At 33.8% G+C, this 20,664-nt stretch overlaps 1 protein-coding gene across 8 annotated transcripts in view; it reads left to right on the top strand.

Annotated features, from left to right (window-relative positions):
• The window catches only part of IBTK (inhibitor of Bruton tyrosine kinase), a 98,922-nt gene extending 78,911 nt beyond the window's left edge, over positions 1-20,011 (top strand). For 4 of the 8 annotated variants that reach the window (XM_026007409.2, XM_026007412.2, XM_026007410.2 and 1 more), the window contains exons 26-29: positions 6,425-6,571; positions 16,998-17,069; positions 17,686-17,818; positions 18,760-20,011. In XM_026007409.2, coding sequence (XP_025863194.1) covers positions 6,425-6,571; positions 16,998-17,069; positions 17,686-17,818; positions 18,760-18,891 — 484 coding nt within the window. In that variant the 3' untranslated portion in view covers positions 18,892-20,011. The remainder of the gene's footprint in view (positions 1-6,424; positions 6,572-16,997; positions 17,070-17,685; positions 17,819-18,759) is intronic. The other 4 variants (XM_072736061.1, XM_072736046.1, XM_026007413.2 and 1 more) reach the window with 1 other exon arrangement.
• Positions 20,012-20,664: the final 653 nt, after the last annotated feature.

Below are 20,664 nucleotides of genomic sequence, written 5' to 3'. Positions count from 1 at the left end.
TAAAAAAAATCTTTTAGGAGACCTTTTGTATTGAATGATCTAATCTTTATTGATCAAATAGAAATTGGGTAAAATAGTTTTCATTTTGTTATGAATGGATGCTTAGTTCATATGGTAACAAAACAAAGTGTGAATCATCAGTATCTTCCTATCTGTTTTCTCTTTGGCACTTTATAAGAAGTGTTGTCTTGATTTCTTACTGAAGGCAGTGGTAGATTAAAGGATGAGTTCTGTGGTCATTAAGAATTAGGTTTGGGGGACGCCTGGGTGGCTCAGTGGTTTAGCGCCGCCTTCAGCCAAGGGCCTGATCCTGGAGACCCAGGATCAAGTCCCACGTCTGGCTCCCTGCATGGAGCCTGCTTCTCCCTCTGCCTGTGTCTCTGCCTTTCTCTTTCTGTGTCTCTTATGAATAAATAAAATATTTTTAGGAAAAAAAAAGAATTAGGTTTGGATCCCAGTTCTGCCTTATCTCTGGTGGTCCCTGAACTTTGGTTTTACTCTTCTTTTAAACTTAGGAGATGATAAAAATACTTACTTTTTAGGATTGTTACTACAAGAATTAAATGACATGATGCATGTTAAAGCGTTTTGCAAATATAGTTTGGTAATTAGATCAGAGGTACAAATGAGCTATTCAGACAAAATAATAGGATTTTAGAAAGACTTCCTCTTTTATGGGATACCTCAAATTGTTTATAAACTTAATTTAGGTTTGGATTTTATGGTTTCTTGCCCCTACGAATTTAACTTTTTCAGGAATTATCCATTTAGCATTTGACCACTTTGTTCTCTGAGTAAAGAAAATAGTAAAAAAAGAAAAAACCTAGGTATGGAAATTGTTTATACATTATTATTGCTTATAATTTTGACTCTCTAATGTTAAGGATTCTGAAAATGATCTAAGGATATGGTGTAGATCTAGTGTATAAAAGAACTAATAACTAAAGTTTAGCTTTTTAAATTAATTTTTCTAAGTCTACTTTAGAAGGAAAGAGATACTAAGCCTATTTATAACTGATTATATGTCTTCATGTCATGAACTTTGTTCATGTCTTCTTTTTCTCTTAAATCACAGTTTTGTTAAATGCTATGAAAATTATGGATAGTAAGACTTACATAGCATTTCTCTGTGTCAGCTACTGTTTTAAGTATTTTTCCATAAATTAACATTTGATCCTCATAACAACCATTATGATGATGGAGATAGTATTGTCGTATTATTGATGAGGAAACTGAAGCACAAAGCTTAACTTCCCAAAGTCAGAGCCAAAATTTGAACCCAGTCTAAGCAATAGAGCTTTATATGTCTAGCCCTATTACTCTGCAGATTGTTTTTGCATGGCTGTAAAATAAAATATTGATAGTTGAATTAAAAGATTCTGAAATCAGGGGATCCCTGGGTGGCGCGGCGGTTTAGCGCCTGCCTTTGGCCCAGGGCGCGATCCTGGAGACCCGGGATCGAATCCCACGTCAGGCTCCCTGTGCATGGAGCCTGCTTCTCCCTCTGCCTATGTCTCTACTTCTCTCTCTCTCTCTGTGACTGTCATAAATCAATAAAAATTTAAAAAAAAAAAAAAAGATTCTGAAATCATTAAACTCTGAGTATGAAATCTTTGAAAACTAAATTAGTCTGTAATGGTGATTTTTAATTTTTTGCCTGTTTTTTGGTATTCTAAAATATATTCCATTTTTAACTAATTATCAAAGTATTACAGCTATGTTGGGTGTGATTAATTTTGTAAATTTAGATCAACCTAATTTTTATTTCTTCTGGTTTATCATGTAAAAGCAGGCTAACATTTTAAGTAACTTTTTATTAAAACATAATATACACTTAAAAGTACAATAACCATAAATATATAGGCTGAATTTTCACAAACTGAACACATCCTGTACAACCAGCACTCAAATCAAGAAGTACATTACCATCATCTTCTAAGTTCCCCTCTGCCACCCTTACATGCCCTCTTCTCCCTGCAGCAACCCACTATCTTTTTTATCATCCACTATCCTGACTTCTCTTTTCATAGATTTTCTTTTAATGTATATAAATAGAATTGTGTCTGGCTTCTTTTTTTCAACATATTTATGAAATTCATATTTTGATGAGTACTAGCTAATTTCCATTGTGTAAATATACTGCAACTTACTCAGTTTTTGTTAGCATTTGAATATCTTCATTGTTTTACTGTTAGATTAGTGTTGCTATAGATGTTCTAGTTCATGTCTTAGGTGAATGTACATTTGTATTTCTATTGGGTATCTTAACTAGGAATAACTGGATAATAAGATATACATATATTCATTTTTAGTGGCATCACAAAACATTTTCATCAGCGTTGTATGAGTTGTACTTCTTCCACCTCTTTACCAAAACTTGACATTTTTCAACTTTTAGTCATTTGAGAAGGAGTGCAGATTTCCTTTTGTTTGTTTTTTTTTTTAATAACTTTGTCAAGATATGATTTACATGCAGTAAGTGGACTAATTTTGTATACAGGAGTTTTTACAAATACATTCATCTGTGTATTCACCACCCCAGTGAAAATAAAAAGAAATATTTCCCTCATTGCAGTACCTTTTCTTAGTCTCCACCTATGCCATCATTGATGAAATTTTCTGTCACTATAACTTAGTTTTTGTCTGCTTTCAAACTATATAAATGGCATGTAAGCTCATTATGTTCTGTTTTATGTCTGGCTTTCTGTCATTTGACTTAAAGTTTTGGAGCTTCATCCATGTTGCATTTACCAGTAATTTCTTCCTTTTTTGTTGAGAAATACTGGTTTCTAGTATGTTTTTATGAAAAAAGTGATTATGTATAAGTCATAATAGACATGTTTTTATATCTCTTGATAAATACTTAGGAGTGGAATTGCTGGATCATATGTTAAGTGAATGTTAGACTTTATAATATAAGAAAAGCACCAATGTTCCAAAATGTTCATATTTTACACTTTTTGTCTGCAGTGTATGAGAGTTCCTCTTGTTCCATACTCTTTCGAACATTTGGTACACGTAATTGTTTTAATTTTAGCTACTAGTAAGTGTGGTTTATTTTACACTTCTCAGGGGCTTATTGGCCATTTTCATATCTTTGGGATGCATGTCCTTGCCTGTTATTGGTCATATTTTGGATCATAAGTCTTTTCCATAGGATTTTTCTACTTTATCCTGTTTATGTTTCATACTGATTTTTTTTTTTTTCTTTTGAGTGTTAGACCAACTTTGCATTACTGGGGAAAACTTCACTTGGTCATTATTTATTATCTTTTTAATAAATTGCTGGGCATTACCATTATCCCAGAAAGTTTTCTTCAGAAAGTTCTCTTTCATCTTGGTGCCCTCCTCCATACCAATGTCAGTCACTATTGTGACTTTTTCCTTTTTTGACCAAAGATTATTTTTACCTCTTCTAGAACTTTATATTATGCAAATGAAACATAATGTACTTTTATCCATCTGGCTTCTTTCATTCACGTGTTCTTCAGATTTATCTGGATTGTGTATGCCAATGGTTTATTCCTTTTTATTACTCAGTAGTATTCCAAGGTATGAATATACAATTTGTGTTTATTCCTGTTGATGGACACCTGGTCTCTTTCCAGTTTTTGGCTATTATGAGTAAAGCTGCTGCTAATATTCTTGTTTGGGCCTTTTTATTGACATATATTTTAATTTCTCTTGGATAGGGATCCCTGGGTGGCGCAGCGGTTTAGCGCCTGCCTTTGGCCCAGGGCGCGATCCTGGAGACCCGGGATCGAATCCCACATCGGGCTCCCGGGCATGGAGCCTGCTTCTTCCTCTGCCTATGTCTCTGCCTCTCTCTGTCTATCACGAATAAATAAAAAAAAAAAATAAAAAAATAAAAAAAATAATTTCTCTTGGATAATTATTAGGGAGAATTATTGGATTATACAGAAAAATATGTTTACTTACTAAGAAACTGCCAGACCTTTCCCCACAGCATTAGTACCATTTTATCCACCCACCAACAATGTATGTGAGAGCACTGGTTATTTCACGTTCTTGCCAACATTTGGTATTGTCCATTAATTTTACCCATTTTGGTGGGCATATAGCAGCCTCTCATTGTGGCTTTGTGTTTCCCTGATGAATACTGAGCACTTTTTAATGTGCTTTTTGATCATTAGCATATCTTTCTTTCTGAAGTGTCTATTCAAATTGTTTTTGCTTGCTTTTTGAAATTGCCTTGTCTTTTATTATGTGTTAAGGTTTTTTTAGTTTTGAGTTCTAGTTCTTTTTACAATCTGGGTACAAGTCATTTGTCACATAGTGTTTTGCAGTTATTTTCTGATTTCTTAATGATGTCTTCTGATCAGAAGTTTTAATTTTGGTTAAGTGTAATTCGTCATTTGTTTATTCCTGTAGTATAAGCCCAAGGAAACCTTTGCCTACCACCAAGTTATGAAGATAGTCTTTTGTTTTTTTCTAGGATAGTTTTTACATTAGGTCTGTTACCCACCCTGAATTAATTTTAGGATATGATAAGAGATAAAGGTGAAGGTTTCTTTCTTTTATAACCATTTGTTTTTAGATAAAATACTTTTGCCACTGAATTGTTTTGGGAACTAATTATTGAAATTAAAATAATTGTATACGTGAGGATCTATATTTGAGCTCTCTATTCTTTTCCACTGATTGGATTTTTAAGCCTCTGTCTTGATTACTGTGACTTGTTTTATCTTCTTCCAATTTTGTATTGCTTTAAGAATACTTGGGCTAATCTAGGTTTTTTTGTATTCCCATAAAAATTTTAGAATCAATTTGTCAACTTCTAAACTGGTGGGATTAATTCAGTTTTTTAAATAGAGATAGGTCTCTTTTTTATTTCATATTTTTATCTTTGATAAAGATTTATTTCAGAGTGTCCAAGGAGGGAGAGGGGCAAAGGGAGATGTAATGGGGAAGCAGACTCTGCTGAGCATGGGGCTTGATCCCACAACCCCAGAGATCATGACCTGATCTGAGGTCAGATGCTTAGCCAACTGAGCCACCCAGGTACCCTTAATAAATAGTTTTTTCGGGATGCCTGGGTGGCTCAGTGGTTGAGTGTATGTCTTCACCTCAGGGTGTGGTCCCGGAAACCCAGGGTCGAGTCCCATGTCAGGCTCCAGTGGAGGAGCCTGCTTCTCTCTCCATGTCTCTGCTTCTCTATGTCTCTCATGAATAAATAAATAAAATCTTTAAAATATATATATTTTTCAAGATATTTGTCCATTTTATATAAGTTGTCATTTATTTGCCTAAAGTTATTTATAATCTTTATTATCTTTTTAATTCCAGTGGTATCTTATATTAGTTATCTATTACTTTGTAACAAATTATCCCTAAAAAATAGCTTAAAACAATCAATGTTTATTATCTCATAGTTCCTTTAGGTTGGGCTTCACTGAGTTATTGCTTATGAGTGCCCCTGGCTCATGTCTCCCACACTGCTGCAATCAAGGTTCAGCCAGAACTGTAATCATTTCTGATCCTGACTTGGAGAGGATCCTTGTCCAAGTTGACTAATATGGATATAGAATACTGGATTAATAGTTTTTTTCCTACCTTTCATCATATTAAAGATGTTGTTCCACTGTCTTTTGGCTTTCCTTGTTTCTAATAATAAGCTAAGTGTTTTCATACTGTGTTGTATTTCTTTCAAGATGCTTTCAAGCTTTTCTTTTGGTCTTTGGTTTTTAGCAGTTTGCTCATTATGTGCCTAAGTATGGTTTTCTTTAGATTGATATTCCTTGGGGTTTTCTAAAATTCTTGAATCTTTAAATTTATATCTTCCACCAGATTTGGGGCATGCTTGGCTACTGTTTCTTTAAATATTTTTATCTGCTGTATTTCTAACCTCTCTTCCTGGTATTCCCAGTTACACTTATGGTAGACCTTTTGATATCTGATTAAGTCACCATGGTGGAAGTTTTTTCAGTCTTTTCTTACCTCTGTTCAGATTTAAAAATTTGTTGATTTATCTTCAGTTTTTCTTGATTCTATTCCAATTGTTTGTTACATCCATCCAATGAATTTTGTTTTTTAAATATTGTATTAAAACTTCTTGAACTTCTATTTTGTTCTTTTTCATAGTTTCTTTTCCCTGAGCTTATTCTTTAATTTATTCTGAGCTTTTTTTTATTGTTGCCTGAGGCATAGTTACGACACTTGTTTTTAATATCATTGCTAATTTCAACATCTGGGTTATCTTCAGTATTGGTCTCCATTTTTTTTTTATCACATCATTCTGATGAGTTCACAACTGACAGCAAGAATCTAACATCACATTAAAAACTAATTATATAATATCAGTGTAAAATTTTTGATAATACATTCTCTCCATTTTCTACTTGTGATTTCTAGCATTGACCTTTTTAAAAAATGGACTTTTTAACATGATCTCTGTTCTTTGCAGGGCATCTTCTGTACATTCAGTTTCATCCAAGTCATTCCGGGATTTCTATGAAGAAAAAAAATCTATTACTGGCCATAGTTCAGGAGATCATGTCAAAAAAGTTTGTTTTAAAGGAATAGAAAATTCTCAGGCATCAAAAGTTGAAAGGTAATAAACATTTTTTACCTTAAAAAGCTCTATAGTAGTTTGACATTCTGAAATAATCTTTAAAAATTTATCAGGCAGTTTTACACATTCTTTTACATTGAAAAGTTACAGGTCTACTTTTTTTAAGCTTTAAAGTATACAGTTTGGTGTTTTGGTATATGTATGCACCTGTGAAACCATTACTAGTTATATTCAAGACAGTGACTATAACCATCATTCCCAGAAGTTTCCTCACGTGCCTTGGTAATCTCTTCCTCTCCCCCATTTTACTCTCTATGCAGCTACTACTAATCTTCTTGTGTCAGTATAGACAACTTGTATATTCTAGTTTTATATCTATAGGATTATTCAGTCTGTACTTTTAAAAATTCTCTTTTACTCAGGATACAGTTTTTGAGTCATCCAAGTTGCCGTGTGTATCATTAATTCATATCATTTTATTGCTGAGTAGTATTCCATTGTTATAAAACAACCCATTTATCTGCATCTATTGATAGACCTTTGGGTGTTTCCAGTTTTTTCTCTAGACTATTTTTGATACTAGTTTTTAAAGTTTAATGTATTTTAAAAGATGTTTCATATTTTAAATGCCTCTGTGGAACATGAAAATCTAAACATAATTTAAAAGCAGTTTTCTAATAAAGTAGTTTTTCTGCCATGGTATGTAAATTCTCTTAATCACTGTACAAAAAGGAACATTCTTGGAGCATTAGATAGTCCAGTGTTGGAAGAAAGAACTGTGTTTCAAGTTAGTTGACTAAGTGGAATTTTTTTCTTATTTTTGTTAATATGACATCTCCCAAAGATATTAATCCCTAAAGTATTTCAGACAAAACAAAAATATAATTAAAAATGTCAGCCGTGACCAGATTAATATTTTATTTTACATAATGATAAAGCTTTTTTCACTATTTGTTAAACCTTTTTCTCCCTAAACCTTTTTTTTAGTGAAATCTTATGTCCAATTCCAACATTATAAACATATTAATATAAATTTCTCTGATTGAATCAAGAAGAGAGGGGTCTGGGAATCATACTATAGTTTAACCTCATCATATCTGCTCTGCAAGCAACTTCTGGGGAATTGTCAAAGTCTTCTAACAACCCTGGAAACTACTGGTTTATATGAACTCTAAACATAAACATATTTTCATTGTTGATATTGTGACTGGCTGCCTTATTATAGATAATGTACATTTGGACCAAAGATCTCTATTTACAATATGGAAAACCAAAAGATCAGAAAGAACCTGAAGAAATCATTTGGTCTATCTCCCTATCTTTATGAAAACTTTTATTAGTGGAACACTATAAAACATCTTAAGTGTAACTCTAACATATAAAATAGGTAAATTTTTTATATGCTTACTTATGAAAAAATATTAAAGCTGATTTGTTAGGGTTATAAATGTAGAATTAGATGTGATATAAGACATTTGTAGTCTTAAAACTGACAAATATTTAATGACTTATCTACTCTGTATCAGACATTACACTAGGTACTAGAGTTACAGTGGCAAACAAAATTAACATAGTGCCTGCCCGTGGAGCACACACAGTCCAAGCAAGTAGTATATAAAGCATAATGAAAAAATATTCTCAACATATATTTCAACATTTGTCTAATATTAAGAAAACTCTGAAATAGTTGTGATTTAAGATTCTCTAAGAGTGCACTTTTGTTTAAACAGAGATGGCAGAAGAAATTATATTCTTGAATTAATATAGAAATGAATTAAGCTCGCAACAGAAATTAACATGCCAGTGATCTTCAGTGTGTAAAAAGTATTTGAATCTATATATTTTTATTAGATTCAAAATGTATTTCAGAATAAAAGTACTAACAAAAGTTGGTGAACATTTTATGATACACTGAAAATGACTGAACCCAAGCAATGTAAAACTATTTAGTATTTTATAAGTTGTATTCTTAAAGATGTTGAGGGAAGGGCATTTTAGTCCATTCCTAGGTGACAGGTAGTTTTTTAAGTGTTAAATTCGCACAGTAAAAATGTTTATTTTCAACTGCATTTGCGTGCCAGTGTACAGATACACATGCATTTATGATTATATGTTTATTTCAAAAATGTCTCTATATAATTCTAAACAAATGTTTCCGTTTCAAAAAGTCATTTGTACATCTCATTACGTTTTTGATTCCAAATTTTTTATAAATGTTTTTTAAAAATTTGTTGTTCTACTCTATAATGATCCTGCATCTATCACAATATTTTTAAAAATTGAATATAGTGTAGTCTTTTTTGATAAAAGAGAAATGTAGGCATACTGTTGGTTTTTATAAGTTGTGTGATGAGTGATGCTGACCATGCTTTTAAATAGAAAAACATGTGGGTGGCTCAACGGTTAAGGGTCTGCCTTTGGCTCAGGGCATGATCCTGGAGTCCCCGTATTGAGTCCTATATCTCCCAGATCGGGCTCCCTGCATGGAGCCTGCTTCTCCCTCTGCCTCTGTCTCTCTGTCTGTCATGAATAAATAAATAAAATCTTTAAATAAATAAATAAGACACATAACTTCTTTATCTTCTTACTATGAAACACCTAAATCTGCCTCTATTTTTGTTCATTTTTTTCTCCTTTCTTGTTTTGCACTAGAATTACTTTTCCTATTGATGGTTCATATTTATACCTGTGCTGGTATCTTCATTCCTTTCTTCTTTAAAAGCCTTACTAAAAGGCTTACACTATTAATTGTCCCTCTGTTTTCTTGTTGATAGTCAACATTGTCCTTTTAGGTGGATACCTCCCATCTTGTTTTGAATATGCTTAGATCTCTATCATGTGGTCTGGGTGAGGTAATGAATCCTTCAGTCATCCCTTGCACTTTCTTCTAACAGTTGTCCTATCATTACCAATCCCCTACTCTCTTCACAGCCAGATTTCTCAAAAGAGCTGTCAGCTCCCAATCACTTCTTAATCCAGTCTGGCTTCTAGTCCCATTACTAAACTGAAACAGTTCAGGCTAAGTTCAGCAGTGACCTCCATTTTGCCAAAACCATGAACTTTTTATATGACTCATTTTACTTGAAGTTCAATTACAGGTCATCTTCTCATTTCACTTTATATACTCTTTCTACATCATTTCATGAGCTTCTATTTTCAGTTATCAGCTATACACTAAAGACTCAAAAATTATATTGCCTGTCCACAGCTATCATCTGAACTTCAGAATTAGCTGTCTTCTTGAAATCTCCATCCTACTTGGATATTCAGAAATACTTTAACTTCATGTAAAACCAAACAATGTTTTCTTCATACCTCTTTCATAAAATCAAACAAAAATAGAAAACATAAAACAATCCATACTTCCTGATTTTTTTCCTCATTTACCCAAAGGAAAACATGAATTCAAAAAGATATACATACTTCTATATTTATTGCAGCATTTTTGATAGCCAAGATATGGAAGCAGCGTAAGTGTCCATCAATAGATAAATGGATAAAGAAGATATAGAGTGTGTGTGTGTGTGTGTGTGTGTGTGTGTGTGTGTGAGAGAGAGAGAGAGATGGAATATTACTTAGTCATAAAGAAGAATGAGATCTTGTCATTTGTGACAACATAGATGGACCTAAAGGGTACTATGCTAAGTGAAGTCAGAGAAAGACAAATACCATATAATTTCACTTGTAAGTGGAATCTAACAAAAGAAACAAGCAAAAACATTTTTGTCTATAAATAGAGAGAATGGGTAGGTTTGTGGTTGCCAGAGTGGAGGGGGTTGGGAGGATGGTCAAAATAGGTGAAGGGTATTGAGAGATACAAACTTCCAGTTATACATAAGTCATGGGGATAAGAAATTCAGCATAGGGAATATAGTCAGTAATATGTAATAACGTATGGTGGTAGATGGTGACTACACTTGTGGTTAAGCATAGCATAGTGTATAGAATTGTTAAATCACTGAGGTACACCTAAAACAAATACCACATTGTAATCAATTCTACCTCAATTTAAAAAAAAATGCCTAAATGAACTCCTGAAGTCTAATTCTTCATTAAAGAATGGAGTGTATTTTTTTTTAAGATTTTATTTCTTTATTTGAGAGTGAGAATTCACATGTGCTAGAAGGGGGAGGGGCAGACGGAGAGGGAGAAGCAGACTCCCCACTGACCTCGGAGCCCCACTTGGGGCTTAATCTCAGTACCCTGAGATCATGACCTGAGCTGAAGGCAGATGCTTAACCAACTGAGCCCCACCTAGGTGCCTCAGAAGAAGGAATATTTTATGGTTAGTTGGAAACAAAATAGTGCTTAGTTTTAAAAAAAAAAGTCCATTCTGGGACGCCTGGGTGGCTCAGCAGTTGAGCATCTGCCTTTGGCACAGGGCGTGATCCTGGAGTTCCTCAGATTGAGTTCCTCACATTGAGTCCCCACATCGGGCTTCCTACATGGAGCCTGCTTCTTTCTCTGCCTGTGTCTCTGCCTCTCTCTCTGTGTGTCTCATGAATAAATAAATAAAATCTTAAAAAAAAAAAAAATTCTTCCTGAGTTTCCTTCCTTGGAAAATGGCATTTGAAAGTCTTTACTATTCCATCTTCCTAATATTCAGTCTATCATCAGGACATGCCAGTTTTAGCTCTTAAATATTCCTCAAATCATATGTTAAATTTTATCTCCACTGTTTTTACTCTCATTCAGATTACTGTGATCTTTCACCTGGGCTACCTGAGTAGCCTCCTAACTGGTCTTGCCGTAACCTTTCTTCCTTCCCTCCAAAATACTGAGCCAGTTTTGTTCTTCTTTGAAATGGCAGATCTTACTGCTCTTAGGGAAAAGCTAGATTTCTTATATAGCCTTTAAGGCCTTACATAGTCTGGTTTCTGCCAACCTCTTATCTTCCTCTTTTAACATCTCTCTATTCTCATTATCTTGTTCTAAATGCCATTTATTGGGGATCCCTGCGTGGCGCAGCGGTTTGGCACCTGCATTTGGCCCAGGGCGCGATCCTGGAGACCCGGGATCGAGTCCCACATCGGGCTCCCGGTCCATGGAGCCTGCTTCTCCCTCTGCCTGTGTCTCTGCCTCTCTTTCTCTCTGTGTGTGACTATCATAGATAAATAAAAATTTAAAAAAAATAAAAAAATAAATGCCATTTATTTCTTGCCACTTGCCTACCCTTTGACTAGTTGACTCTTATTTTTCTTTCCGTCTCTATTCAGTCGTATTTTTTGGAGTCAGACTTCCCTTCCTGAGTCAGTTTTCTTTGATAAATTCCCACAGCACTTCTCACTCATTGGACTTTTCAGTTACTAGTGTGATTCTTTGTTTAATGTTTCAATACAAGTATTTTAATGACCAACTATATGTTTAATGAAAGCATAGGAGAAGAGAATCCTCTCAATGAGAGGTTGATCTCTGCTTCTCGCTGAACTATCAATGCTTAGAATATTTTTTAGCATGTAATAAATACTCAGAACAAGATGAATAAATGAGGTAAAACTGTAGCTGTTTAGGTAACAGTTGTTTCTAATGAGTAAGTTTTATTGTATGCTTCAAGTTTGTAAATTGTAAGGTATGAACATTAAGTTCATTTTTGTAATATTTTTACATTTTAAATATTAACACTATTGATTGAAAATTTCTTACTTTGGGTAAGTCTTTGTCTTAAAGTATTGAAGATCTGTGGTTTCATAGTTGATCACTAGAGCGTGCTATAACATCAGGGCTCTTAATCGTGAAAAGTGGCATCTGCTATTATACCGGTTTAGAAATTGTAAAGGAGTATATAATAATGATCATGACAGCCATAGCATGGAAGTTAATGTTTTAAATAGCTGTATGTTATCACTGATCACTGTGTATTACCATTTGATCACTGAGAAGGGAAATAGCGTGACTTTCATTTTAATTTTTTAATTTCATTGTGAAAATGTGTAATCATAAGTGAGATATAAAAAGGAAATAATAAAAGTATAATCACCAAATTATATTTGCACAACATTCTGCTAGCTTCTATTAGGTGTATATATAAAAGTGTTATATATAGGCCTAGTCCCTTAAATGTGTTTGAAATCTAGTTGGTAAGTCTAAGGGGGCACACATGAAAGTTAAATGAAAGGTCAAGAATGATATTGCAATATAACGTAAGAGTATTAAGTCACAAGGCAATATATGATTTAAGTGTCAGATGAGTGGTTCAGAGAGGAAGAAATGACCATGGGCTGGAATTATCAGGAAAAATCTAATTGAAGAAGGGCTTGAGGAATAGTTTATAAACACTTTTCTTAATTAGTGCCAAATATTTGATCATTATATGTATGGCCGTATGAATAGTATTAGAAAAATATTGATCTATTTCATTGCCATAAGCTTTTGAACTTAGGATAGGATTTTTAAAAGAGAAGAGGCAGTGTAAATTAAATAGAGGAAATAGAATTACAGCTAGAAGACAGAAATGCTGTGATATTTAGGGAATTTGTGTGGCAAGTGTAATGGAGCTCATTTTAGAAGTTCCTTAAATCATATATTCTTGTTTTAATTGTAGAAAATGTAATTTTTCCCTCAAAGCTAGGGAAGTCCAGGAATGCCATTGTTATTTGGGGATGTTAAAATGTAAAGAGATTTGTGGAACTTATGTATGTTACTTATGTGTTCTTTTTCATTTTCATGCATTTTCTTTCATTTTCCTTCCACTTAAACACCCTTTTATGTAATTCTTGGGCAGAAACCGATCTTGTGTTTCTTATTGGTAAGGAAAACTGCTTGTGAGACAAAAAATTATTATATAAGTTCTATACTTAAAAACTTTGTAATTAAGCTAATACAGGATTCTTTAAAAAAAATTAAAAGTCAGCTATATAAGAAGTTATTTATTCTCAAAGTCTAAACTTAGTAAGATTAATGTTCAGTTTGAACAAAAATCTCTAAATGATTTTTTCAGAAGGCTAAGTTTTATAGATTGTCTATTGAGATGTCTATTTCTGTCTTGCAAATACCTACAGCTTAATAATGCTGTATTTATTATCTGAAAGCTTAGCATGTTTTTGATATTTGTTTAATCATAGCTCTATTTAATAGTTTTATTTTAAGATGAAATTTTCATGGAGCTTCAGTTGTTGGGGTAAATTTATAACTAATGAGATTATCCATGGAAAGACTTCTGGGATTACAATCTTATGAAACAGATTTGAGTTTCAGTCTGACACAGTAGTCCTCTGAACTTTTCTGAACCAGTTTTATCAAATATGAAATAAGAACAATAATGCCTATCATACAGGTTTATTATGGCTTATATCTGATAATATATATGGAAGTACTCTATAAATTATAGATTATACAGGTAAGTTATACTTAAGCTCTGATTGCTTAACTTTGGTTTAATAAGGCCTATATAAAATACTTTAATCCTGATACTCAATTTGTTCTAGCCAGTACCATATCACTTTCACAGACAGCTTGTAGTTGCGGCTTCTTACTTAATAATAGATTCCACAGTATTTTTCTATTTCTTTGAAAGTGTCAAACACTTTTAGCCAATCCCCAGATACCAGAGAGATTTTTGAGCACCACTTAAGTCATTATCTATGTTTGTGTTTATTCCATGTTATGCTTTAGTGCCTAGAAGGCCTCTAATCTATAGCTTTGGACTGACTTTAGGATGCTTTCTTTCCCTAATTTCCTTCTTTCCTTTTTTTTTTCTTTCTTTATTTTTTTTAAGGACTTCAGGGAACTTAAACCATGGGAATTTACATTTAGTCTCTAAGGTAGCTCTCTCTTTCATCAGAATGTAAAAATTTTCCCATTTATTTTGTAGTTATTCTAGTCTAGGTTTCCATCATCTTGTAACACTCCAGTAGCTTTCTAATTTATCTCCTTAGCTTCATTTTTCTCCTGGTTGGAAGTCTTCTACTTTATCCTGGGGATATCTCTTTATTTTGGAGGTCATAGGTCAAGCACACAGTAGATTTCAAGTCCTAAAACTTAAAACTAAAAACCTATAGCTATACCTTTCATTTCATTTTGTATTTCAGTACCTAACATCTAGAAGAAAGAAGTTATCAGTAATTCAAAGGAATAAGGAACTTTAAAAAAAATCCTGCTTTTATCTCATACTTAAAATCCTTTGGCTTTCTTACTGTTATTTTTTAAAATATTTATTTATTTGAGAGGGAGAGAGAGAGCACACAAGCAGGAGGAGCAACAAGAGGGAGAGGGAGAAGCAGGCTCTCTACTGAACAGGGAGCCTGATTGATGCAGGGTGTGATCCCAGGACCCTGGGGTCATGACCTGAGCCAAAGGCAGATGCTTAACTGACTGAATCATCCAGGCGCCCCTGTTGTTTATACTTTAATTATATTTTTACAAACAACTATGTGCCAGGTGTTCTGTTGGACACTGAGATACAAGCAAGAATGACGCACAGTGCCGTACCTTGAGAGACTAGTCTGGTAGTTAAGATAGACATGTAAGCAATAATTACTGTGTGTGAAGCTCTATAATAGTAGTTGAAATGCTGTAGGAAGAGAGAGAAGGTGATATTTGAGCTAGTCCTTAAAGAATAAGAAGACATTTATAGTGGAATGTATTCTAAACTAAGAGGAATAATAGAAATAAAGGCAGGTTTGTGATAATGGAAAACATACTGTACTCTGAGTAAAAAAGACCTGCTTTGAGTTCTGTCTCTACTTAGGCAATCTGTGAATCGGACAATTATATAATATTCTTTGAGCCTAATTTTCTAATCAGTGTAATGGAAATAATACATGGTTTTTAATAGAGTATTGCAAAGATTAAATGAGATATGTATATAAAAATACTCTCAGTAAATTTATTTGCCCACACATTAGGTCTAAACGTTTTAGCTTTCAGTGCATTTGGTACTCTTGGCCTACTGGTTCATTTTAACTTTATTTCTCTTTTAATCCCTTCCAAACTCTTAATCCTATCCTATTTATTGAAAAGGCTTTGGTGGCTTTTACCATTCCATTCATTTGTACAACCAAAAACGCTATTTCACTGCCACTCTCAGCTTTGATGCCATTTCCCCAGTGAAGCCAAGAGCATGTACCCTCATCCATATTATGTCAGTATCTCCTGTTAATTCATATTACTTTGTACGTAGTGGTACAGGTATCAATTGTTTTATCTCACATTTTTTATTATTGTTTATAAATAGATTTTTAAACCTCTCCCCCCAGTATTTTTAGAGGAGAAGAGACTGAATTTTAATCAGCCTGATTTTTAGCACCATAGTGCTACACATACCTAGCAACTCCATAAATGAATCAGGAAGTCAGTGTTTTAGGTGCTATTTGTTCATTCTCTGACTTTCTGATAACCCTGTCTAGGCCTAAGTTTGCTCATTCTGAAAGAGGGGATTGGATTAATCCAGATAATCTCTGGGTATTTTTAGCTGTAAAATTCCACATTTAGGTCAGTCTCTATAGTACCTTTAATTATTTCTCTTACACGAATACTTCTGCCCCCTCATCCTACACCTCTTTTATTGTCTTCTCCATGAGGCCCTCTCAAATGATCAGATCTTTTTTGATTTCTATAGCCTTGTTAGATAGTTTATCTTTTTTTTATTTTTAATGATTTTTATTTATTCATGAGAGATGCAGAGAGACATAGGCAGAGAGAGAAACAGGCTCCTCACAGGGAGCCTGGTGTGGGACTCGATCCTAGGACCCCAGGATCACCACCTGAGACAAAGGCATCTGCCTTTGTCCTACTCAACCACTGAGCTACCCAGGTGCCCCTGTTAGATCGTATCTTAAATTATTTTCTGCTACGTCATTTTATATATTGTTTCCTCACTTAGTTTGTGAGTTCTTAGAACATAGTAATCATATATTTCTATCCTATAATTCCTGGCTTATCAAAGTATTTACTATATTAGTTGCTCACAAAATTTGGCTAATTATTCAGTTTGTATGTATTTTAAAACTTAGTGCTAATTTTTCACTTTTATTCATAAACAATTTTTAATGTAAAACTTAATTTACAGGGATCCCTGGGTGGCGCAGTGGTTTGGCGCCTGCCTTTGACCCAGGGCGCGATCCTGGAGACCCGGGATTGAATCCCACGTCGGGCTCCCGGTGCATGGAGCCTGCTTCTCCCTCTGCCTGTGTCTCTGCCTCTCTCTCTCTCTCTCTGTGACTATCATAAATAAATAAAAAAAAAATAAAAAATTAAAAAAAAAAAGAAAAAAACTTAATTTACAAAGTTTTCTGTATTTCCTAATGTATGTTTGATAATAATAAATGGTTCTATGAATATTATTAGGGTTTATATACCTGTGGACTTTTTTTTTTTTAACTTAAATTTTAAAAGTAAGTCTGATTCCACACATTAACTTGTAATCCTGTGTCAGGACTTATAATTCGTCCTCTGTATTTCTATGAATAAACAGTTTTACTAATATTAGTAGAAATTTTAATCTCCAGTTTTGGCATTTGTTTTGCAGATGCTCCCCTCATGGTACCCCAGGACCAGAAGGCAACCATATTTCAGATTTACCACTTCTAGACAGTCCCAAGTAAGGCTTATTGATTAGCTTTGGAGCATCAAAAGCTAGGCTGTTGTTTAGCACTGAAAGATAATATTAAGAAATTGGGAGTAGTATGATATTGAATAGAATGTGTTAGCTGGGGGATCCCTGTGGCGCAGCGGTTCGGCGCGTGCCTTTGGCCCAGGGCGCGATCCTGGAGACCCGGGATCGAGTCCCCACATCGGGCTCCCTGCATGGAGCCTGCTTCTCCCTCTGCCTGTGTCTCTGCCTCTCTCTCTCTCTCTCTGACTATCATAAATAAATAATAATTAAAAAAAAAAAAAAAAAGAATGTGTTAGCTGACTACTGTCTGCTCCACAGTTTGAGTTACCTTTCTGTTTAGTTATATCATTTTTGCTCCATCCAGCCTTTTGGTGTTTTCTAAAGTATTCTTTTTAGCACTGATCCAAATAAAATATTAGCTCTCCTTTCCTCTGTTTCTTAACCTTACTATTCTATAAAAAGAAGGCAAAAGCTTTCAAGTCCCCTCATATTATAAAGGTTGTTGGGAAAAAGTGTAACACTGTTGAAGACTATTTCAGAGGAGAATTTACATGCAAGAATTTGGGAAGATAATGAGAGCTCATTGTTACTATTCTTTCAGTCCCTGGCTGTCTTCTTCATTGACTGCTCCTCCTGTGGTAGCTCCAGTCACTTTTGCATCTATTGTAGAAGAAGAATTACAGCAGGAAGCAGCTTTAATCAGAAGTCGAGAAAAACCCTTGGCTTTGATTCAGGTAAGTAATATGCTTTTATGGACTTAATTTAGGGAAGAACTACACTACATTTCATCTTAAGAAAATTATGTTTATTTTCATTGCAAAGGTACATATATTTATTGTGTTAAAATGTACTATAAAACAAAACTGAGGTGCTCAATGAGTATTAATTGAAGGAATTTAGGTTAATGTAGAATGAATAAATTGTCACAAGGCTTTTTTTTTTTTTTAAGTGATCAATAGGGGCACCTGGTGGCTCAGTCAGTTAAGCATGCAGCGCTTGATTTCAGCTCAGGTCATGATCTCAGGGTCATGAGATTGAGCCCCCTTTCTGACTCCACGCTGGGCAGTGGAGCTTGCTTAAGATTCTCTCTCTCTTACACCCTTCCCGCTGCACTCGCATTTGCTCTCAAAAAAAAAAAAAATAAATAAATAAATAAAATGAATAAATGAATGAATGAATGAATGAATGATTAGTAACAAACTTGGCGTTATCTGGTGCTTCTGTATCAGAAAGTGTCCTTAGGTTGTAAGCCACAGATACCAATTTTGACTAGTTCAAGGAAAGATAAATTATCAAGGGATGCTAAAATTTGAGATTTACTTGAAAGACCAGAGAGCCAGGCTTGGAAATAGATAAGACCCATAGTTGCCCTGGAGAGTTAGAAGACTTATGTAGCAGAAAGCATCTTCCTGAAGTTATTGGAATAAATGGATTCCAACAACTATTTTCAGGGTTTTTTTCTTTCTGCTCAAGATTAAAATTCAAAGGAGGATGGGTATCTGATTATTCTTCAGGCCTTAAGCCTTCTTCTACTTGCCTAGGGGATAGCAGGATACCTCATTTAATTCTGCTGCATTGTACTCATATAAAGTTGTACTTCCACAAAAGGAAATTGGAAAGCTAATATAATCTTGCTAAAAGATTAAAGGATCTTTTTTTTCACCTTTTTTTTCAGATTGAAGAGCGTGCAATACAAGATTTATTGGTTTTCTATGAGGCATTTGGCAACCCTGATGAGTTTGTTATTGTTGAAAGGACACCACAGGGACCACTAGCAGTACCTATGTGGAATAAGCATGGATGTTAATTTGCTATGGAGTTGAAATGCAATTTTCATAAATCATGGTTGTTACAAAGAAGAGCTGTGGAAAAGAGTTCTTAGAGATTCGGAAACATCTTTCTAGATAGAATAAGAAAGGATCTAATTTCTTTACTGCAGTTTAGGTGTATGTTTGATTATAAACAGATACCACAGAATTGTGATTTTAGTAATTTTTTATGTAAAAATGTGTGAGAGGATAAATAGGTTAAAAGTTTAAGTAGAATTATTTCTTAACAGTCTGAAAAGGAAAACATGAATGATTGAAGTGTAAAATTTAAGAGTGAGGCATTAAAAATTCCGTTTGAGAATTTGGGATAAATAATTTAGAAGGTTTTGCCAAATGTCTGTTGTTACTCTTCTTTGTTTTTTATATCATATTGATGAGCTTATTAGGAGCATCAGCCATTACTCTAATCCATTAATGGCCAAAATTTTGCATTTGCAGTAGTTGTTTTCATTCTTGTGTTTCTTTTGATCAGGCTATCAATGTTTCAAGGTCTGTTTAAAGCATGGACTGCTCAAATGCCATATTATTTCGATTTGTATAGCACATTTTGCATTTTGCATTAAACTGTGGAGTACAGTGAATAGAGAATGTGAATACTATTTTGAAGCTTAGTCCAAGATAATGGTTCCTTTATTAAATTTGGAGTCATTGTGGGTTGTTTTTTGGTGGGGAGGGGAAACTTTATAAAAGTCTGATTATGAGAGAATCAATTTCTCAAAATATTAAAATTTCCAAAATTATACAAAGAAGAATTGAATAGTTTTGAAGACCCTTTACCATATTATGTAATCAGAAGTTCTCTGAGCTTGAGTTATATGAATAGACATAAACATTGTTTTCTTTATTGTATGCTATTTGGTTTTGAGTAGTTAAATTTTTAAAAAACAAATGTTAAATATGTGCTCCAATAAACTAGACAAATTGGGAAGGTTAATGTTCCAGTTTCTGAAACATAATCTTAAGGGAATATATAGGCAATTCACTGCTTTAATTCAGTTGATGGAAATATGGCTGAAACTAACTTAATACTTGAGATTTAGCTATACTTAAAACAGCAAATTTGTAAGCACATGTGCAATAAAAAATAATCTTGATCCATTTTACTGTTAATGTGTCTTTGATATACTATATTGACATCTACCATAAGAGGAGTTACAGTAGACCTCCTGATCTACTGTACTATAACCAGTATTGTTTAAAGTGATGCTATGTTCATTCCTTCACTGCTTAAGAAAGGCAGTTTTCTGAGGATGCATCTGTGAAAAGTTTTATGTTATTTTTGAGAAGAAATGGATTTTATAAAGTTTTGTTGAAGTTGCAGTAAAGAGGCCTTCTGAAGTAATTGCTTTATTTCATGTGAAGCTTTGATTCTAAATCCATATTGGCATCTTTAACATTTAATGATGCTTTAAAATGATGGTTTTCACAGTGCATTCCATGTTGCCTGGGAAGCACCCTAAAGAGCCTTTTTTTGGATGGGTTGTGAAGGAGGAAAAAGGGCTGACTGAGCCTCTGGAGGCTTTAAGTCTTTACAAACATCAGAGCATTGCACTTTATGGCCCATTTTATATAGTGAGGTATTGTATAAAATTTCATTGGGAGAAAAAGAATTCTTTTGCTAGTACAATGAAAGATAAGCACTGCTATACACTATAACTCTTCATTAATAATTCCATAAAGATAGTAACCTAATACTTTGCTGCCAAAAAGCCTGGGAAAGTGATGGGATTTTTTCTGCTAACAATATTATT

The sequence above is a fragment of the Vulpes vulpes genome, chromosome 1 (genome assembly GCF_048418805.1).
Source record: "Vulpes vulpes isolate BD-2025 chromosome 1, VulVul3, whole genome shotgun sequence".
NCBI classification, from domain to species: domain Eukaryota; kingdom Metazoa; phylum Chordata; class Mammalia; order Carnivora; family Canidae; genus Vulpes; species Vulpes vulpes.
Note: the sequence above shows the minus strand (reverse complement) of the source record. Positions and strands in the feature narration are given on the sequence as shown.